This window comes from Colobus angolensis, unplaced genomic scaffold (genome assembly GCF_000951035.1).
Source record: "Colobus angolensis palliatus isolate OR3802 unplaced genomic scaffold, Cang.pa_1.0 Scaffold100, whole genome shotgun sequence".
Lineage (NCBI taxonomy): Eukaryota > Metazoa > Chordata > Mammalia > Primates > Cercopithecidae > Colobus > Colobus angolensis.
In genome coordinates this window covers 3145615-3165263 of record NW_012110920.1, presented here as the reverse complement: position 1 = coordinate 3165263, position 19649 = coordinate 3145615, and the positions used below count along the sequence as shown (strand labels likewise).

The 19649-nt window shown below is 39.4% G+C and overlaps 1 protein-coding gene across 2 annotated transcripts in view; it reads left to right on the top strand.

Annotated features, from left to right (window-relative positions):
- Nucleotides 1-4704, top strand: part of FAM72A (family with sequence similarity 72, member A) — a 15895-nt gene extending 11191 nt beyond the window's left edge. For both annotated transcript variants that reach the window (XM_011937413.1, XM_011937405.1), the window contains exon 4: nt 3508-4704. In XM_011937413.1, the coding sequence (XP_011792803.1) occupies nt 3508-3602 (95 nt within the window). In that variant the 3' untranslated portion in view covers nt 3603-4704. The remainder of the gene's footprint in view (nt 1-3507) is intronic.
- Nucleotides 4705-19649: the final 14945 nt, after the last annotated feature.

Below are 19649 nucleotides of genomic sequence, written 5' to 3'. Positions count from 1 at the left end.
TTTTTTTTTGGAGACAGGGTCTTGCTCTGTCACCCAGGCTGGAGTGCAGTGGCACAATCTCGTCTCACTGCAGCCTCGACCTCCCAGGCTCAAGCAATTCTCTCACCTCAGCCTTCTCAATAGGTGGGACCACAGGTGTGTGCCACCATCCCTGGCTAATTTTTTGTATTTTTTGTAGAGACTGGTTTTTGCCATTTTGCCCAGGCTGGTCTCGACCTCCTGTCCTCAAGTGATCTGCCCACCTCGGCCTCCAAAATGCTGGGATTACAGGCCTGAGACACCTCGCCAGCCGACTTTAAGGAACTTGACAATCTAAGTCGACACTAGCATTCTTAGGTTCCTAAATGCATGTTTTAGTCTCCTTTAGAACTTAAATGTATTTTTAAATATATGATTTGCCTTCACAGACCAAAAGATCATGAATTGCAAGCTAGGTTTTCAAGAGTCTTTAAATCCTCCAATTATGCTTAGATTTTTATAGATTTGATTTTTTTTTTCATCTGAGATTCAACTGTGGCTCTCAATCTATCATTTATGGGGTCTTAATTTAAAAGTTTGGTATGTTAAGAAGGCCATTTTCATGTAAGGACTTATCTGAACTCCCCTAAGTGGAATACAGTCTCCTAATTTAAGCCTCCAGTTTTATATTTGTGTTGCCCATGGGACACATTAAAGGAAGTTTCTGCTTTGATAGTATTTTTCCTGCTTTACAAGATTCAAAACACAGGGTGGAGATTTTTCAAGTTTGATTTACTTTTTAATATTGGTCAATTTTTCAAAGATAAAAGCCCCGCGTTCCTCCATTTGCACTGAATCTAATCCATAAGAAACAGATGTATCACAGGATTTCCTTCCTCCCTTCTTAACAGAGAAAGGAAGGTGCTGCTTCTGTCAGATCCAATCTCTTAGTTTATTTTTCCTCCTTTGAACCAATTGTGCTGAGCAGCTTCATGTCTCTGAGTACTGACTCCAAGAATATCAAGCTTCTGCTTTGTAACCCTAATATTGTGATTTCAAGCAAGATTTTCTAGATGCTTGGTATCAAAGCAAGTTTCTAATGGCGTCACAACTGTCCTTGAATCACCTGAGCCAGCAGTGTCAAAGGAATGCATAGACAAGCTTTATAAATTCTAGAATGTTTAAACTGAAAAGGACTCCCGGAGGTCCGTTTTCTAGGCTAGTCTTCATACGGAGACCTGATTTCCCAGGACTTTCTGGAGGAGCCTTGGGAAACCTCAGCTCAAATTTCCTGAAATTGGCAAATGCCCTCAGAGGCAAAATGGCTTCAGCCCTCCATTTACGTTTATGGGTTCTAATTTTCACTTTGATTTTTGCCTCGCAATTCCTTACAGCTCTTCCTGTCAGCTCTTCCATGACATTTACCAGGAGCAGAACACCATTCATTCTTGGGGTGGGGGTGGGGTAGCGTTTTTTATTATAAGCAATTCAAAGACAAAAAGATTATAGAAAATAATAAGATACACATCTGTATCCCTGTCAGCATCAAATACATGCTAACTTCTTGCCAGATTAGATTACAGTATCTCCCTCAGTCAAGGTAAACAGTTGATTATTTCTACTGTTTCAACAATGTCACATTACACATCCCTGTGCATGTCTCCATGAACCACCTATGCAAGATGGGCAACTGAGGAAGGGATGAGCAATGGGCTCTATTTGCAACATTTTTTAAAATTCATAAAATGCAATAATCTCCAGAAGTAAAAATAAATGAGCAAAATCTAAACAAGTCAACATAGATTAACCTCAAAAACATAATGAGTGAAAAAGCCAATTATAAAACAATGTGTAGTGTAATAACATTCTATACAAAATTTAAATCCTCAAAACAATAATGTATATTATCTGTGTTACATGCATTTGTAGTAAAACCATGCATGGTGTACTAGCAGTGGTGAACACTGGATTCAAACCAAATCTCCAAACACTGGCTCATTCCATTCCACCATGTGGCTGCTATCTCAGTGTGTATGGAGTGGGTATCCTGAATTGCTGGGTCCTCTTTGTGTCCACACTGATAACTGGACAGCTTAAGATTTGTTTTTCTGGCCAGGCGTGGTGGCTCACATCTGTAATCCCAGCACTTTGGGAGGCCAAAGCAGGGGGATCACCTGAGGTCAGAAGTTCAAGACCACCCTGATCAACATGGTGAAACCCCATCTCTACTAAAAGTACAAAAATTATCTGGGCATGGTGGCACTCGCCTATAGTCCCAGCTACTCAGGAGGCTGAGGCATGAGAATCACTTGAACCTGGGAGGCAGAGGTTGCAGTGAGCCAAGATTACTCCACTCGACTCCAGCCTGGGCAACAGAGCGAGACTCCGACTCAAAAAAAAATAAAATAAAATAAAGATTTTCTTTCCTTGTGAAGTTAATTGGCTATCCTAGAGGTCAGTTATTTTCCATTTAGTGCTTTTAACTTATAATTTATATATGCCCAGAGTAATAAACTTGTCATTATCCTCTACTGTATGTTTAGTCATTTACTGTATACCCATGCTGCATTCTTCAGTATGAAATCTGACTATTCTTTCTCACTGAAGTTTTTGATTATTCTTTTGTTTATTATAGTGACTGCTGCAACCTGGCCCTAAAGTTTAGGTTACACCTCTGCCTGTGGACTGAAACCCACTGGTATCAAGGATTGCAGTTCATATTATAACTGGCTCTGAACCCTTGCTTTTTTTCTGAATCAGAAAAATGGCACCAGCTACTTCTCTGCTTATTGAAGGGATGAGGAGACTTATTCAGGACTTTTCCCTGAACCCTCCAAAGAGGCACTTAATCTAAAAGGATCTTGTGTGATCTCCATTCTTAAACATCATTAAAATAGATCAGAAAATTATCAGTGTATAGTGATTATGGTATAATGCAGCTGGAGGCAGGGTTTGAGTAAATGGACTCCTGAGAGCCTTTTGAGCTGTAAAATTCTAGATTTCAAGCCCTTGCTTAAAAGGATTTAAAGAATGTTTATGTCCTACCCCTTAAAAAAAAGCGTTTGCCAGGCATGGTGGCTCGTGCCTGTAATCCCCAACAGTTTGGGAGGTCAACGAGAGAGGATCACTTGAGCCCAGGAGTTTGAGACTAGCCTGGGCAACATAATGGAAACCTGGATCTACAAAATAAAATTAGCCATGTGTGGTAGTACATGCCTGTAATCCCAGCTACTTGGGAGGCTGAGGTAGGAGGATCACTTGAGCCCTGGAGGTTCAGGCTGCAGTGAGCTGTGATTGTGAACCATGATCCTGCCAGGCACTCCAGCCTGGGCAACAGGAGAGAACTTGTCTCAAAATAAATAAATAAAGTTTATGTCCTAGATGGATAATATTAGATAATTTTATTTGCAGTACATTCTTTAATAGCTACTCTTTTTACTGCTAACACTATGGTTTATATAAGAATATTAACATGTAAAGTTTCATAATTTCTGTTCTGAGTTATAACAGTAGTGAGCATTAAATAATTTTATGACTTTTTATTTTCAGGTGTAAACGTCCTACTCTGGGGCAACTTGCCAGAGATAGAAGAGAGTACAGATGAAGATGTGTTAAATATCTCAGCAGAGGAGTGTATTAGATGAATGAAATTATGATATATATGATATACAGATTTTTTCTATTTAAAAATATATTAATGGGTCAACTTTAAAATTGTTAGTTTGCCAGTGATCTTTTTTGGAAAACAAAAATGGGGCATTTGTTGATTTATTTATTTTCTGTCTCTAATTAATTACCTCAGTTTGACTGAAGCCAGTGGAGTTGTGCTTTTCCTCTACTTCTAAACTTCCTCTCCCTGACCTTCTTCTGCCCAGTGTAGGTGTATTCTTAAATTCAGACAGGAGAAGATTCTTTCACATATCACTCAGTTATCTCCCAATCTGGGGGAGTTTTTCTTACAACTTGATACCAGATACCATTAATTTTACATTCCTGAATAAAGGCCTAGTGCCCACGCATATTTCAACCATGCATATATCAAGCTCAACCGAATTTGAATAGGAGATTTAAAAAACAAGCTGTTAGGTTTCCATGGGCACTGGTTCTCATAGGTTCTATTGGTGATAACTGCTTTAATATGGAGCAAGAGTTTGTGAATCAGGAAATAGAATAAATTAAAATTTAAAATATATGGAGGAATCCTCTTGACTGCTCAGCATGATGTTAGATAAATGAATTTGTCAGAAAATATCAGTGTACACTGTTTACCAATGTTATTTATTTACATTCTTCTAAAGCCATTATGGATACTGTATGATGAGAGCTAAACCTAAATAAGTTATCCTGTTCCCTAGGACTTTCTCTGTAAATAGCGAATTTTAGATGAGTAGGCTGTCCTAAATCTTAAATCGAAAAAAAACTAAAGAAGCGATTTGCTTAAGCCATTGTACATTATAAAGAGCTGTTTCGCTTTGCTTTGCTTTGTTTTGTTTTGTTTTTTTAAAGCTGTGCTCAGAGCCACAAAGGAATAGGAAAGTAGGGTAGTGTTGGATTCTGGTTTCATTTAAAGCTAAAATAAATATATCTCTTTAATATCTCAGTTGTAGGGATTTTGTCAATACCAAAGCAGACTGAGTTGTGGTTTTGCAAATAAAGTTTTTTCTAAAAATGACCATTCTTCCTTTAATTTTTTATTATACCCACTTATCATATGTAAAAGCATAAAGAAATAGTACTTAAAGTATAGAATATAAGGCTAATGTTTATTGAATACTTACCATATGCCAGAGGCTGTTCTAAGTGCTTTAGACATTTAACTCCACACAACAAACCTATGAGGTAGGTACCATTATTAATCCTTTTTTTTTTTTAACTGGTAAATCAGGTGAGACAGAGAGAAGTTAAGTAACTTGCTTAAGGTAGCATAACCGGTCAGAGTACTCAGATAGAAGACTGACTCCAAAACCTCCTGCTCATGTGAATTATTTATGGTCTTACATAGCCAGGATACCTGCTGGGTAACTAACTACATTGGTATGTGCCCTAGATGAGGGCAGAAGTGACTGATTTGAAGGTTGAATAAACTCATGCAGGGTCTTAGGGTATAAGTGACCTGAGGGCATTGAAAGAATCATTTGCCACAAACCAAGATAAAAGGTGCTTCAGGAAATGCTATTACTCCCACCTGGAAAACTTTTCCGAAAGTCTTTCACACCAACCATTAACACTGACAGAAGGCCATCAAAAGAACCAATAAAATGAGCATGGAATAATTTGGTGATTTGGTTTTTTTTTTGGGGGGGGTGGTGTATGTATGTGTGTTTTAACCTCAAGTTCTTAGGTGGGCATAATCTATAAGAGAAAAATATATATATACTTCTTTGGTTAACTTGTTCAACTAGAGAAGAAAAGTTTAATACTAGAATAGGAAATGTGGCAAGTTTAAAATTCAATAGAGTTCGTCTGGTTTCCGTTCAGCTCACGCCTTCAAAGGCTATGGTTGACCGAGGGTCTCTCTGAAGAGCAAAAGCAAGACAGAGGTGCACTGATTGAAGCAAGCCCCAAATGTGATTCTACTCCAGCTGGGGAATATTTCAAATTACTCAACTACCTTTGGCTAACTGGATTATGGGAAAGCCAATTGTAAACAGAAAACTGATTAATAAAGTTGTATCTAAAGAAATATATTCATGACACTAGTGTGGTTTGAGGGTTTTTGTTGTTATTGTTGTTGTTGTTGTTTTCTTTAGAGACAGGGTCTTGCTTTGTTGCCCAGGCTGGAGTGCAGTGGTGTGATCACGGCTCACTGCAGCCTCGAAGTCCTGGGCTCAAGCGATCCTCCTGCCTCTGCCTCCCCTGTAGCTAGGACCACAGGCATGCACCACACCTGGCGAAATGACACTGGTTTGTGGGGTTTTTTGTTTTTTGTTTTTTGGTTTTGGTTTTGATTTTGTTTTTGAGAGAGGGTCTCACTCTGTTACCCAGGCTGGAGTGCAGTGATGTGATCTCAGCTTACTGCAACTTCCGCCTCCAGGGTTCAAGCAATTCTCATGCCTCAGCAGCACCCCTGAGTAGCTGGGGCGATAGACATGCACCACCATGCCCAGCTAATTTTTGTAGTTTTAGTAGAAGCAGTTTTGCCATGTTGGCCAGCCTGGTCTTGAACTCTTGGCCTCAAGTGATCCACCCGCCTCGGCCTCCCAAAGTGTTGGGATTACAGGCATGAGTGTGAATCCAATACTGTTTTTTGTTTTTGTTTTTTGCTTTTGTTTTGTTTTGGTTTTTTGTTGTTGTTGTTTTTTGAGACTGAGTTTCACTCTTGTTGCCCAGGCTGGAGTGCAATGGCGCGATCTCGGCTCACCGCAACCTCCACCTCCTGGGTTCAAGCGATTCTCCAGCCTCAGCCTCCCGAGTAGCTGGGATTACAGATATGCACCACCACGCCCAGCTCATTTTGTATTTTTAGTAGAGATGGAGTTTCTCCATGTTGGTTAGGCTGGTCTCGAATTCCCAACCTCAGGTGATCCTCCCGCATTGGCATCCCAAACTGCTGGGATTACAGGCATGAACCACCGCGCCCAGCCTGTCAACACTGTTTTAAATAAAAGCAAATTACATTCACTCTGGTAAGACCAAAGCAGAATCACATATGTGGATTTAGGATACATCTTCTACTCCTATTACAACTCCTAGGCCTAGAAGATCCATCTATTCTTTGGTCCTCTTTTAATATTTGATTCAATTCAATGTACCTGTATTATTCTCCAATAGGGTGGCAAGAATTATACAATGACATGCTCACACTTGCCTTCAGGGAGTACATAGTAAGTTGAGGAGAGGATAGAACTCTATGAGTCCATCTAATTCATTGGGTTTAGTGATTTAACAAAGGCTTGCTTTAAGTGCTATGACTCCAGAGATGAAAGAGCAATCATTCTGAGTAGCAGGGGAGAATGGGAGTTGAGAAAGTTACTGAGAAGAAATGATACTTGAGGCAGGCTTTAAAGGAGTTAGGAGTTGCCAGCTGGGATGAGAGTTTTGAGCAGAGGGAATAGTGTAAACAAATTGATGGGAATTTAAAAGTATCTTGCTTATTTGGGAAGTTCTAAGTTGTCCCCATACCTTCCAAGATATGTAATAAGAATTAATTTGGCCAGGTATGGTGACCTGTGCCTATAATACCAGCATTTTGGGAGGCTGAGGAGGAAGGATTGCTTGAGGCCAGGAGTTTGAGACCAGCCTGGGCAAGATAGTGGGAACCCATCTCTACCAAAAAATACAAAAATAAGCCCAGGGTGATGGCATAGGCTTGTAGTCCCAGGTACTTGGGAGGCTGGGGTGGGAGGATCACTTGAGCCCAGGAGGCTGGGGCTGCAGTGAGCCATGATTGGACCACTCTGCTCCAGGCCGGGTGACAGAGCAAGACCCTGTCTCAAAAGTTAAAAAATAAACAAATAAACTGTTTCTTAAAAAAAGAATTAATTACAAGGTGAGGTTAACAAGGAAGGTTATACGTTATGAAGAATATTCTATATGATTGTAAGTTTAGACTTGGTCCAGTAGCAATGGGGAGTTATTGAAGTTTTTAAGCAGAAGAATAAAATGATCAGATTGAGGATGATGGCTCTGATGGTAAAGTATAATCAAGTTTAGCTTTCCTAATGTCCTTTCTTTGATGCACTTAACAACTTGGTCATGGAAATTAAACTTAACTGCCTTTACCCTAAGAACCCATGTAGTTCTTCAAGTTCTCGGAATTTCTTGGGTTTCATGGAGCCTCTAGTCTGCAGTGAAGCATTGCCTTTTTTTCCCCCCTCCCCCTTTTCCATTTTGTCATTCCTGCAGTTCAAGGAAGGGGCAGTGAGTCATCAGCTCACCCGCCATGACATTTCTGCTACTTTATCTTTCTCCTTAAGCTAGTTTCTCAACCTCAAACTTAGCCTCCGAGGAGGCATCTTCGGTGGGGCCTAATCTTAAAGACATAAATTTTATATAATCAATGGCTCTGAAAACCAGGTCCTTAAATATTAGTAATTTAGAGAGATTACCCAAGAAGAATGCTCTTTTGGCCTCTGAGTCACATGTGGCTGGTCAAGAATAATCTATATTGTTTAACTTTAGTGAGGAAGTGACCATGATATATAAACCATGATCTAGAAAACAACTAACTAACCACAATGCAAATAGGGAGTGAGGGGAAGTAGGTGAGAATACGGATCATATAGTCTTGATTCAGTAGTGAATTGCTCGATGAAAGCTTTCCCTATTTAACATTCCTGCTTATAAAAGGAAATAGTTTCCTTTTCTTTTTTTTTTTTTAACTTTAAAAGCAGCCTAAACCATAGTTTCTTTCTTGCCTGGTATTGAGTGTATGCCAAATCTACCCTAAACTGCACAGATGGAAAGAATTAGTCTATGTCTGTGGTACCTCTGGGGTTGAATATTTTTAGTACTGAAATCTTTAGCTAAAGATTCCTTTTTCCAACACTCTCAAAGAATCCCTTTATTGTCATCCAATGAAAAAACTTACTGAGATAGAAATTAACAATATCATGTTTTTTATATATTCCTTTACGGTTTATTATGAGTTTTCACATACAGTGTCATTTACTCCTCAGAATAACCTTGGGAGCTATCTCCCATTTTACAAATTATGAAAGAGGCCAGGCATGGTGGCTTACGTCTGTAATCTCAATACTTTGAGAGGCTGAGGCCAGAGGATCACTTGAGGCCAGGAGTTTGAGACCAGCCTGGGCAACAAAGTGAGGCCTAGTGTCTACAAAAATTTTAAAAATTAGCAAGGTGTGGTGGCGCGTGCCTGTAGTCCCAGCTACTTGGGAGGCAGAGGTGGGAGGATCACTTGAGCCGGGGCATCAAGGCCACAATGAGCTGTCATTGTGTCACTGCATTCCAGCCTGGGTGACAAAATAAGACCCTGTTTAAAAAAATAACAATAATAAGTAAATAAATAAATGAGCAAATTAAGAAAGAAAATCCTGGTTGCAATACCCAGAGAGTTGGAAAAATCTGAACTTCAATTAGGCTTCTCATCTTAGTTTAAGGTTTTCTTCTACCTCCCTCACTCTAAACTGCTGTCTATTTTTCCCTCACTAGCTATAAAACTTAGAAAAAATTTTATTTGACTTTCAATCTCAAAGCCCAGTTATTTTTCATTAATCAATTAGTTCAACGAATATTTATTCAGTGCCTACTATGGTCAAAATAGATGCTGGGGATACAGAACTAAGTAAAAGTCTCTGCTCTCACCTGGAGCCGACTTTCTAGTTGATGGTAAAGAAGAAAGTGAGTTACCATTGATAGAGCGTTTACTGTGTGCCAGGCATTATTCCAAGTGCTTCACATTTAACCCCTAACTGATGGATCCTATCCTCCCCACAGAGATCAGGAAACTGAGACACAGAGAGGTTAAAGAACTTGTTCATGGTCACCCAGCTAACAAATGACACCACTCTAAGATTTGGAGAGGCCAGAATTAAGTAGCTTAATGACTGTGCTTTCCTTTTCTTTTTTTCTTTTCTTTTCTTTTTTTTGAGATGGAGTCTTGCTCGGTCACCTAGACACTGAAGTGCAGTGGTGTGATCTCAGCTCACTGCAACCTCCACCTCCTGAGTTCAAGCAATTCTCCTGCCTTAACCTCCTGAGTAGCTGGGTTATAGACACACACCGCAGTGCCCAGCTAATTTTTTTGTATTTTTAGTAGAGACAGGGTTTCACCATGTTGGCCCGGCTGGTCTTGAACTCCTGACCTCAAGTGATCCGCCCGCCTCAGCCTCCCAAAGTGCTGGGATTACAGGTGTGAGCCACTGTGCCGGGCTCTTTTTATTTTTCAATGCAGTTGTCTTCCATTCAAATAAATAAAATGAACAAATAAAAATTTTAAAATTAAATACAAACAAAATTTAAAAATTAAAGTTTTCCATTAGCAATCTTCCTGTACGCGTCTTTTCCTATTAGACCTTAGTTGATTTTTGTTTTAAATGGAGATGGGGGCAACAACAAGTCCCTTTTCACTAAGGGAGATTCGGTTTATCTGTAAACAATAAAAATGCTAGTCTTATATACTATAGAGAAAAAAAAAAATTATGCAAAACTCCTAATTTGCAACTTTGCTGTTCTATCTAGAAACAAAGTCTTTTTTACTAGTCCAGATTTTTATCTTACAAGCAACAAAAGTTTACAGCAGAGTAAATAAGCTCTTTAAGCTATTTATATGTCTCAAATATTTCATAATAAAAAGTGAATTAAATGACTGCCTTTTGCAAATTGCTCTAATCTCAGCCTTCTTTATAAGCTTGTATTTAAAAATCTATTTATATGAAATTTCAGAAGCAGCCTTGCCTTAAATGAGCACTACTGAATCTTCCTAACAAGATTATGTATTTGTTATGTGGAAAGCAAAAATAGGTATCAAATTCATATTCGAATTTTGCATTTTGAGGCTTACAGAGGAATGGGTTGACAAATAGCTGATGATTAATTGGATCTGCTAAATACGGGTACCATTGAAGTGTGCCCACCAGAATGCATCTCTACACCTCCGTTCACACGAATCACTTCCTCTGGAAAGGCGCCCATGGTAAAAGTAGGCATATGGGAATGATTCACTTGGGGAAAGTTGTACCCAGAATATCAAAACAGTTTGCTTTCTGTTGCTATATTCTTGCCATAATTTTTCTACCCAAAGGAACCACCTGCTATTATGGCTGTGACACCTGAAAAGCTTTCTGTATATTGCAGGAGATTGCTCATGTGTGGGTGGATTTTCAGGCTGTTCAGTGGTATTTTAAAAAATGGTTCTTTGGGGAAAATATTCTCAGAGACTGGAACATTGCCTTGTCTTATCAAAACTGCTCTGTAGTCATGTTCACAAATACCTTCAAACATTGAGCTACAGATGGAATTCAGTAGAAGACATACTGAGCTAATTTCCTTTGTGTGACATTACCCAGAGAAATCAAGCTGTCAGTATCCTGAAGAACAAGCCCTCAAAGGGAGAGGGTGGCCAAAGCCATAGGAAGCAGAAATGATTGAAGGACTTGCCCTTCAAAACCTTCTTCCCATTCTCCCAAATTCAGCTTTTCCAACTAAAATGTATTACAAAACAAAACAAAACAAATAGACCCAGCATGTCTGACTTGGGATGGTTGTACACTGATAGTAAAGATGGTAAATACTAGGCTGAAAAAAAAATCCTGAATCCTAGATCTTTCTTGATATTCCAGAATATATTTATAAAAGGGAATTATAGAAACAGAGTTTTAGGCATACAGAATTTCATACTTTGGGATAACTAGAGACAGTCATTTCTAAATTATGCTTTTGCTTTATCAAACTTTAGTTCAGTCATTTAACAAATATTTAATGAGCATCTCTTTTGTGTGAACACTATTGTGAGTGTTACATAGCAAACAAAGCATTTTTTAAAAAATTCTTTCTTCTGTGTCTTCCCACAGTGCCTAGGTCAAAAAGCTAAAAGTGGGCTGGGTGCAGTAGCTCACTCCTGTTAATCCCACACTTTGGGGAGCCAAGACAGGAGGATCGCTTGAGCCCAGGAGTTCGAGACCAGTCAGGGCAAAAAAGTGAGACCCCAGTCTCTATAAAAAATCAAGAAATTAGCAGGGCGTGGTGACACACACTTGTGGTCCCAACCGCATGGGAGGCTGAGGTGAGAGGATGGTCTGAGCCCAGAAGCTCAAGGCTACAGTGAACTATGTTTACACCAATGCACTCCAGCCTAGGCAACAGAGCAAGACCCTGCCACAAAAAATAAACATAAAAAATAAAACAGCTAAAAAGACTGTCTTGCAGCTAGAGGTTGATACATAATTTACTTTTTGCTAGTTATATGTATTTGCATAAGTCTTGATTTCAGAACGAACTTTAGTGGGGAAAAGGTGATCATGGCAGTTTATTCATTTTGCTATCTAAAATGGCTCTGTGGTATGATTCTGGAGCCAACAGACTTGTAGAGACTTCCTGATGTCCAGAGCATGACTAAGATAGTGTGTTTCTGAAGCTAGAAAGCGGTTGATGGCTTCTTGATCCTTAGCTTCCAGACCATGGCAGGAGCGGCGATTCTTCTAACAGGCCAGTTCTGCAGTATTATTCTGTGAGTCATTCCTGGAGGCCACATTTACAGCCTGCCCCACCAACCCTCCAGTGGTTTTGCAATCCTTAAATTTAGTGACATTTCAGTTATCTCTTGCTGTGTAACAAGCATCCCAAAAACTTAATTTGTCTGGGAAATTCTGCTGATCCTCCCTGGCCACACATATGTGGTTGTATTCAGCTGTCAGTGGCCCTATGTTGTCTCACTTGCATGTCTAGGATTTTGGCAGGGATGCCTTGAAAGGCTGAGCCCTCTCTCTCCTATGGTCTCTCATCATTCAGTAACCTAGCCTGAGCTTCCTTACGGGATGGCTGCCTTCTTCTAAAAGGGAGAGTGGGAGCCGTAAAGCCTCTAAAGGCTAGGTCTGGAAGTGACACAGCATCACTTCTGCTTCAGTCCATTGGTCAGAATTAAACCAAGGGCTAGCCCAGATTTATAAGGAGAGGAAAATAGACTTCATCTCTTTATGGGAGTTGTGGCAAAGACACATTGCAAAAAGGTGTGTGAAACAGGAAGGATTTTTGTAACATCAATCTACCACAACTGTTTTGAATCCCTTTCTGCTTCAAATAGCTAGAATGGCTTCTGTTATCTGCAACTGAATTCTGGCTGACACAGAAAGCATGCAGTGAGACCAGATAAGAGGCTGCTATCAGAAGAGTGTACATTAGCTGATAAATGAGACTTACCAGTCCGTTTCTGGATTATCATCAGTTTCTTTACTGACGATACCCTATTCCATCCCAATGTGTCCTTGTTTGAATTGATTGAAATCTTTCATTTATTTCCACTAATGCCAACTGTGTAGCTGTGAGTATACAATATAATATAATATATCAAGTCTATAATATAGTATATAAAATATAATCAAAATATCATATTTTGATAGCAGCCTCCTATCTGGTCTTCGAGATAGAGGAAGATTTGCGGCATATTTTGAAAGTAGAGCTGACAGTATTCTGATGGATTGGAAATGAATATGAGAGAAAGTGAGGAAGATGCCAAGGATGGAGTCAACAGTGACTTCAAGGTTTTATGGTAATCATGGTGCTATTTATGGAGATGAGGAAGGACAAGTTTGGAGAGAAAATTCAAGAATTTGGTTTTGAATATGCCTATTAAATGTCAATCAGGCAGTAAGGTATAGGATTCTGGAGTTTTAGGGAAGAGGTGTGGGCTGTAGATATAAATTTGAGAGCCAGCTGCATACAAAAAGACATTTAAAGATGAGAGACTTGATTTGATTAACAAGGGAGAGGTGTAGGGAGGGAGATACTGAGCACGGCAATGTTTAGACGTATGGAAGATAGATGAGTACGCTCCATTTCAGTGTATACAGGAATCCCTGGAGACACTTGCTAACAATGTAGATTCCAGGGTCCTAGTCCGGTAAATTCTGATACTGGCCTAATGAGGCCTGGCAATCTGCATTGTCAACAATGCAGGTTATCCTGAAGTGGGTAATCTGGGAATATCCTTTGAAAAACACTGAAAGAGACTACCATCATCTACGAAAACATTTACGGGTCCTTAAATTTCAGGATGTTTCTTTTCTTTCTCCCCATTTCCTCTCATCCATTATGCATGAAAGACTTTTGTAAGATGTGGAGAGGGGAACTTGGGCTTTTTCTTTTTTCTAATTGCCTTTTGCAGAGTGGTGGAAAGTTAACTACGAACTCCTGCTGGGAAAAGAAGAGACGACTTAGGCCTAAAAATCATGTCTACTCTGCAAGAGAGGTGTATTCTCCTTTAAACACCCAGTTTGATGCCCAGTGGTAACACTTTATGAAGCAAGACCAAGAGCAAAGTCAACATTTCTTTTTTCCTTAATTACAAGCAGCATATGCGCCTTGCATATCTCAGCAAGTGATACAGTCATACTCCCCCAAATCCTGAATGGAGGGTTGAGAAGATTAGATGAAAAGCAAATGCTTAGCAGTCTGCTGTAGATTGTACTTTGCTATCTATCAAAATTAATGCTGATTAAGCCTCTAAAGCCCCTCCCTGTTTATACCATCATAGATACAAGACTGAATTCTTATTGACAGTGAACCTGTATTTCTGAAATATATACATGTGAAAATACGTTCACTCCTATCTAGTCTGAGACAGTGAATCAAATGTTGGTGGTGGTAAAATTAGACAGACATAGTCTCCTCTTTTGCAGTTCAGTAGTTGCAAGAGGGCCTGAAGCTGCAGTAGCCATGTGCTGTAATAATGATTGCATTGATTAAGTGCCAATTACTTCTGGAGACTTTTCAAAGGCTCTACTGCAGAGTTGAAACTAGGCTTTCTGTCTGATGTTAGGTACATCTCTGTAATGCTAGGTGATGGCTGGTTTGGGATCTCTGGCAATTACTTCTGTCATGTACTTTAATCAACAGTGTGCCTACTATTATAACAAGTCCCCACACCCACTGTGAAGCATTACTCAGACTCTCTTTCCCTTAGCCCCTACCCTGCTAACATGAACCTGAGCTTCTGACCCATAGATGATTAAGTTGCTCTGATGAATCATCCTCAGTGGGATGGGGCAGCCTTCCAACCACAGCCAGATCTTTACCACAACCAAGTGCCTGTCTGGAGGGATGATGGATCCTACAGGCCCAGCCAGAGGTCAAATTACCTGTCTAGCTATTCTGCTGGGTATCAGTCTTCTGGCAGGCATCCTATTTAGCACATGCTTCCATTAGCAAATAATTAGGAAGGACCTATGCTTGCATATAGTTCCCCCAAAAATTATTTGCAACAAAGTTTTGGATCTAATCATCATCACTGGCTGATTTTGCCACCATCTTTGAAATAGTTGGCAGACTGTGATAGAACATTGATGGATTGAAAGTTAAAAGAGTTTGAGCTTAAAGAGTGACTAAGTCACCAACTTGCTGTGTGACTTTGGGCATTTATTTCAAAACAAGGGGATTGAGCAATACATTTTCTGAGATCCCGTCCAACTCTAGCACTTGGATTAATTTCATTTTTGCAGTGAGCTTCTAATTCATTTGCCAGAGGCAATTGAACTAATTCACTAGGGCTGCCATTCAAAGTTCTTCAAACTGGGTGACTTAAGCTACAGAAATTTATCTTCTCACAGTTCTGGAGGCTGGGAATCCAAGATCAAGGTATTAGCAGGGTTGGTTCTTTCTGAGGGAAGTGAGGAAGGAATCCATTCCAGACCACTCTCCTTGGCTTGTAGAGGGCCATCTTCATCTTCATATGGTGTTCTTCCTTTGTGTGCATCTGTCTCCAAATGTCCCTTTTTTATAAGGATAGCAGTCATACTGGAGTAGACATGCCCTAACAACCTCATTTTAACTTGATTACCTCTATAAAGACCCTATCTCCAAATAAGGTCACATTCTGGGGGACTGAGGGTTAGCACTTTAACATATGAATACTTGGGGGACACTATTCAATCCATAACAAAAATTAAGTATCAAATATAGGTAAGGAATAAAGAATAATGCTTTGGTGACCTTTAAGGCTAGTAGCTGACAGGGGCATGGTCAGCCAGAAAGTAAGCATAGATTGTCAAATTTATGTTGTACCTCTAATGGCTTAAACCAACATTAACTCCACATATGGATATTGTGTAAGAGTCAGCTCTGAATTCTCTTCTACCTGAAACTTTTCAGCGTTGCCCTGCTTTCCAATGTTATTTCATCTGTTTTTATAATTGGATGTGAAATTTCTTAAGAAAGAGTCCTATGACTCTTTAACCAATTACTTGTTCAAAGGAGTCCCCAAAGTGTTAAGTAGGTAGGTCATTGTTTAATTAAATGACCCTGTTGAGGTTTGATTGAGTTTGGCCCTCAGAGGATATAATTATAAGTGGAATATGCTTTCCTGTGCTGATATGGGTCTCCTGATTATATAATGTTATTGATATATTAAGAAGAGAGAAAAGGAATGCATTAGATTCTGATGACTCACAGCTACACATCTGGCATTAATGGAAATAAATAAAAGATTTCAATCAATTCAAACAAGGACATGTTGGGATGGAATAGGATCAGTAAAGAAATGGATGATAATCCAGAAACTGACTGGTAAGTCTTATGTATCAGCAAATGTACACCCTTCTGATCACTGATCTCTTTTCCAGAGTCTCACTAGCCTGAAAATCCACTAGGTGGAGCAAAGGACCAGGAATTAGCTGCCCAAGAGCTCTCACAAGCAAATATCGACCAGTACTGCAGCTATACCTTTTCCTCTATACAATCTAGATAAAGGCTGGGGGAAAATTGAGTTTCTGAAGCTGCTTGAGATCGAATGTTCCCTGTTCATTAAAATGGACAGTAGCTCAAGGAATAAAGAGACTCAGATTTGCTGAGCTCAACATGATTACTAAATACACAGGAGGCACACCCATCTTGGACTATTTCCCCATGGCTTGGCTCTCATTACATATTTCCTTTCTGCTTTCATTGGTGGCAGATGGAATTTGGGACAGACCTCTTATCCAAGCTCCTGTATTCAAAATATCCTATGCTTAGATCGTACATCTTTTTCCCGCCTACTCTAGGCATCCCAAAGTTCTGGTATCAACCTGGTTTCTATTTAAATATATTCTCTTTGATTCCAGGCCCTTGGATTCTAACATTTCCTTCCTTGGATTCCAATCTTGTCTTTTTTCTGCACTTATGTGTCAGTTAGCTGAGCAGATGCCAAGTTCTTATTTGAGGATTTTTAAGGTGTAAAGGGAGACTGTCCTTGTTTCCCCATCAGTTCTTTGTCCCTTGTGCAAAGTGTACTCTGTCTGCCTTTGCATTCAAACTGTAGTTGTTAACTTCCTATATCTCAGTCAAAATCTGCTAGCAATAGAAGGCATGATTTATTTATTACAATCATCATTCCATAACATGCAAGTCCAACACTTGCAGAAGGAAACTTGAGATAGGAGGTAAGCTCCAAATCCAAAGTTACTCTGTTTTTCATGGCTATGACTCTGTGGCAGGATAATCTATTTAAATATTAATTTCTTTGTCTACTTTCTGTACTTTCTCTACCCCTTTGATCTAAGTAAGTTAGGTAGGCCCTTAGTAATTTCTTACCTTAGAGATATTTTGCAGAAGGATCTAGCTGTCTGTAGATAAAACCTGAACTCAATGAAGGTAGTATTATCAATGTCTTTGAAGGCAGCAGGAAAAGGAAAGGAGAAGATTTCCCAAGAATATAAAGAAGTTTTCAGTATATGAGTGAGGGTGAGTAGGACGACATATGGCCACAGGAGAGTACTGAACTGCAATGGACATGTCAGTTGTAACCAGTATGTATTGACAACTGGCAGAATCTCTGCCAGGCTTTGGCGCCATATAAGACTCCAGGACCTTGCAAAACCCTTGCAGTGAGGAGTCCAAATAATGACTGAGATTACAATTTCTGCCAATCAAGCTGGGTGGGGACTCAGAGTCAGATTTAAGTAGGTGAAAAGCAAATGAAGAAGTGAGATATTACTTGCACATCTGAGTTAATCTGAGTTTCCTATTGGCTACACTCTAATTAAGAGTTCATCATGAAGGTCTGTGATCTCAGAGCAGTATAGAATGGTGGATAAAGTATGGTCTCTGGAAACAGGCTGCCTTGGTTCAAATCTGAGCTCTGCTACTGATTAGGTATGAATCCTTGTACAAGTTATTCAGCCTCTCTCTACCACAGTTTTCCCCCTGTGAAGTGGGGATGATAGTGCATATCTTACAAGGTCGTCCTTGAAAAATCAGTACCTGACATATAGCAAAATTAAATGAATATAAACTATTATTTCTATAGGGTTTTTTGCATCACTATAACAGTTGTTGAAACTTAAATTAATTTTTAAAATACACAATACACACAAATGGTACAAAAGTTTTTAGAAGAGATACCATGAAAGATAAAGGTGTACAACAAAAAACTCCTACTTTTCCTCCCCAGATGCAACCTGTGTCACTAACTGTATATTAAACAAATGAAACTCCTTACATATGTTTCTGCACCTTTCCCCCTACTTAACAGTGCATTGTGAAAATTGTTCTTTGATAGTATTCCATTATATGGATATATTCTAGATTATTAACTTATTGTACTAGTCTTCCTCATGGACTGGTTTTTTGCTCTTACAAATTAATACTGTAATAAAATATTTGTACCTACATCTTTGAGCATGTCTGGAAAATCTGTGGGATAAGTTCCTAAAAGTAGAATTACTAAATTCAAGGCTCTGTGCACTATAAAATCTGATAGACACTGTCAGATTGCCCTCCATACAGCAAATTATACTCCCGAGGCCAAGGCAGGTGAATCACGAGGTCTGGAGTTCGAGACAAGCCTGGCCAACACGGTGAAAACCCATCTCTACTAAAAATACAAATATTAGCGGGGCATAGTGGCAGGCGCCTGTAATCCCAGCTACTTGGGAGACTGAGTCAGGAGAATCGTTTGAAACTGGAAGGTGGAGTTTGCAGTGAGCTGAGATAGTACCATTGCACTCTAGCCTGGGCAACAACAGTGAAACTCCATCTCAAAAAAAAAAAAAAAAAAGAATGCCAACGGAGGAGGTTGTTCACTTTTCTAATGTTTGCCAATCTGTTAAGTCCCCTCATAATTTGTATTTGTATTTATCTTAATAATGAGATTGAACATATTTTTCATATTAAAAAATACCATTTCTATTTCCTTTTTGAGAAACAATCTGCTATAAAAAGCACTGTTCAGAAGTGACAATAACATATCTGACGGTTATATGAAGATCCTTCTAATCTCATCACCAGGAAAATATGTTTCTGCCATCATAAGCTTTCTGACAGTTCCATTATGTGATGTACTCTGAATTCTTTGTGGTTATCCCTCAATTCCACTGCACCAGGGAGCTAAGAGAAGATTTTTGTTTCCTTCGGTATATCTGGCGGTGAAAGGCGCCCAGGGATCAAAGGATGAAAGTGATAAGATATTTCCTTGGACACATTCTTAGATGCAGTCACTTCCTCAGAGAATATGGAGAATCCAAAAGCAAAAGAACTTGAATGAATCTTTGCAACCAAGACACCCCAGGAACAGCTTTCAGAGGTGAGAGAAGCAGAATCACATTTTATAAAATGTCTGAATAATTTTAAAATGATTACCTTGTGCTGTTATACTCACTACAGTTTTTCTGTGGAAGTGAAAAATAAGTGAAATGAGAATAGTTCAATCAAATGTCAGCCACTTATCAAAAGAACCTCAGGAAACCATAAGCTCCTTTTTCTAGGCTGTTATCTGGAGAGGAAGAGACACCAGGAGAACTGCACAGTCAGAGCTAACAATAATGCAAGGAAGAAGGAAAAAACTGATCAGAAGGGGCTGTTCTGTCTGACACATACTATTTCTTTTCCAGGAAGGAAACACTGCTAACTAGGAAGCCAAATCCAAATTTAGAGATTTAATTAATTTTCCATTTGAAAGTTACAGTTAGGATAATCAGTGTCTACTTGCAGGACACCCTCTCTGCCACCCTAAGCATTAGCACACCTGTGTGTGTAATTGACCTAGAAGGTGGGCTGTTATTCCAACCATCAGATGGGCAGAATCTAAAATTTTGGGTATC